The 1,162-nt window shown below is 59.9% G+C and overlaps 1 protein-coding gene across 1 annotated transcript in view; it reads left to right on the forward strand.

Annotated features, from left to right (window-relative positions):
• The window catches only part of LOC104511563 (pyrroline-5-carboxylate reductase 2-like), a 1,734-nt gene extending 1,158 nt beyond the window's left edge, over positions 1–576 (forward strand). Inside the window, exons 3-4 of the mRNA XM_010154232.1 lie at positions 33–196; positions 293–576. Coding sequence (XP_010152534.1) covers positions 33–196; positions 293–449 — 321 coding nt within the window. The 3' untranslated portion in view covers positions 450–576. The remainder of the gene's footprint in view (positions 1–32; positions 197–292) is intronic.
• The last annotated feature ends 586 nt before the right edge of the window (positions 577–1,162 follow it).

Raw genomic sequence — 1,162 nt, forward strand, 5'->3', positions numbered from 1 at the left:
GCTCTCCAGCCGTTTTCTCCTTCTCGCTACAGGGCGCTGCCAAAATGCTGTTAGAATCTGAGCAGCATCCTGGCCAGCTGAAGGACAACGTCTGCTCGCCCGGGGGGGCCACCATCCACGCCCTGCACTTCCTGGAGAGCGGTGGCTTTCGCTCGCTCCTGATCAATGCTGTGGAGGCTTCCTGCATCCGGACGAGGTGGGCACCCAGGAAGTCCTAAAGAGCCTGGAAAACTTGTCCCCCGCGCTCCCCGTCTCCTCTTGCTATGTCTTTCTCTCCCTCCGCCCCTTGCAGGGAGCTGCAGCACTTGGCAGACCAGGAGAAGATCTCCCCAGCAGCCATAAAGAAGACTTTGTTGGATAAGGTGAAGCTGGAGTCTCCCTCTCTCTCCATGGCATCTGCCGGCAAAGTCAGCCTGTTCAACAGCAAGAGCCCCAGCAGCAAGAACTGAGCAGGCCGCTGCATTCCGGCCGCACTCCGGTCTCCTCCACGCCCTTTCTCTCTGCCTCAGGAAAAGCGCTCACCCTGGATGTTGGTGTCCCCAAAGCTGGCTCTGGCCTTGCCGCAGCTGTGGGGCAGAGCAGTGCCGTACAAGGGGGTCTTTAGCCTGCAGAGGGGTCAGTGCAAAGGCCTTGGCACTGCGCTTCTGTGGGGCAGGGGCGACACCATCCTCAGAGCTTCGAGAGCATCGTTTGTCCAGGGGTCTTGGATGCTTCTCGGGCAGCATTTATGGTGTCCCGTGCAGAAACGGTTTCTCACGGCATTTTTAAGAGGTTTCAGAATGCTTTTTGATGTCAAACGTTTGAACCAGGCCTGGATCCCTCCTGCCCTGTCTTGCATCTGCGTCAGGGCTTGCCTGGCCTTGGTTGGCCGGAGCGGCGCTGCCGCAGACGCAGTACTGTGCCCTGCCTGAGAGGCTGCGCCCCGAAGCACCTCGCAGCGGGACCAAAGTGCCCCGACTCCCATCTGCCTTGACTTTTAGAGGCAGATGGTGGGACCCTCTGGACCACACTCCATTTCTCTCTTTGCTGGCCACCCCTCCTCTGCTCTGCTCTGCTCTGGGGAACCACCAACTGCTCTCGCTGTCCCTCCGCTGCCGGCCTTGCCTGGGCGGTTGGGCAAGCGGAGGGCTAGCGAATGCTCCCTTTTCCTTCTGTTTTGGAC

Source organism: Eurypyga helias, unplaced genomic scaffold, assembly GCF_000690775.1.
Source record: "Eurypyga helias isolate BGI_N326 unplaced genomic scaffold, ASM69077v1 scaffold40006, whole genome shotgun sequence".
NCBI lineage: Eukaryota > Metazoa > Chordata > Aves > Eurypygiformes > Eurypygidae > Eurypyga > Eurypyga helias.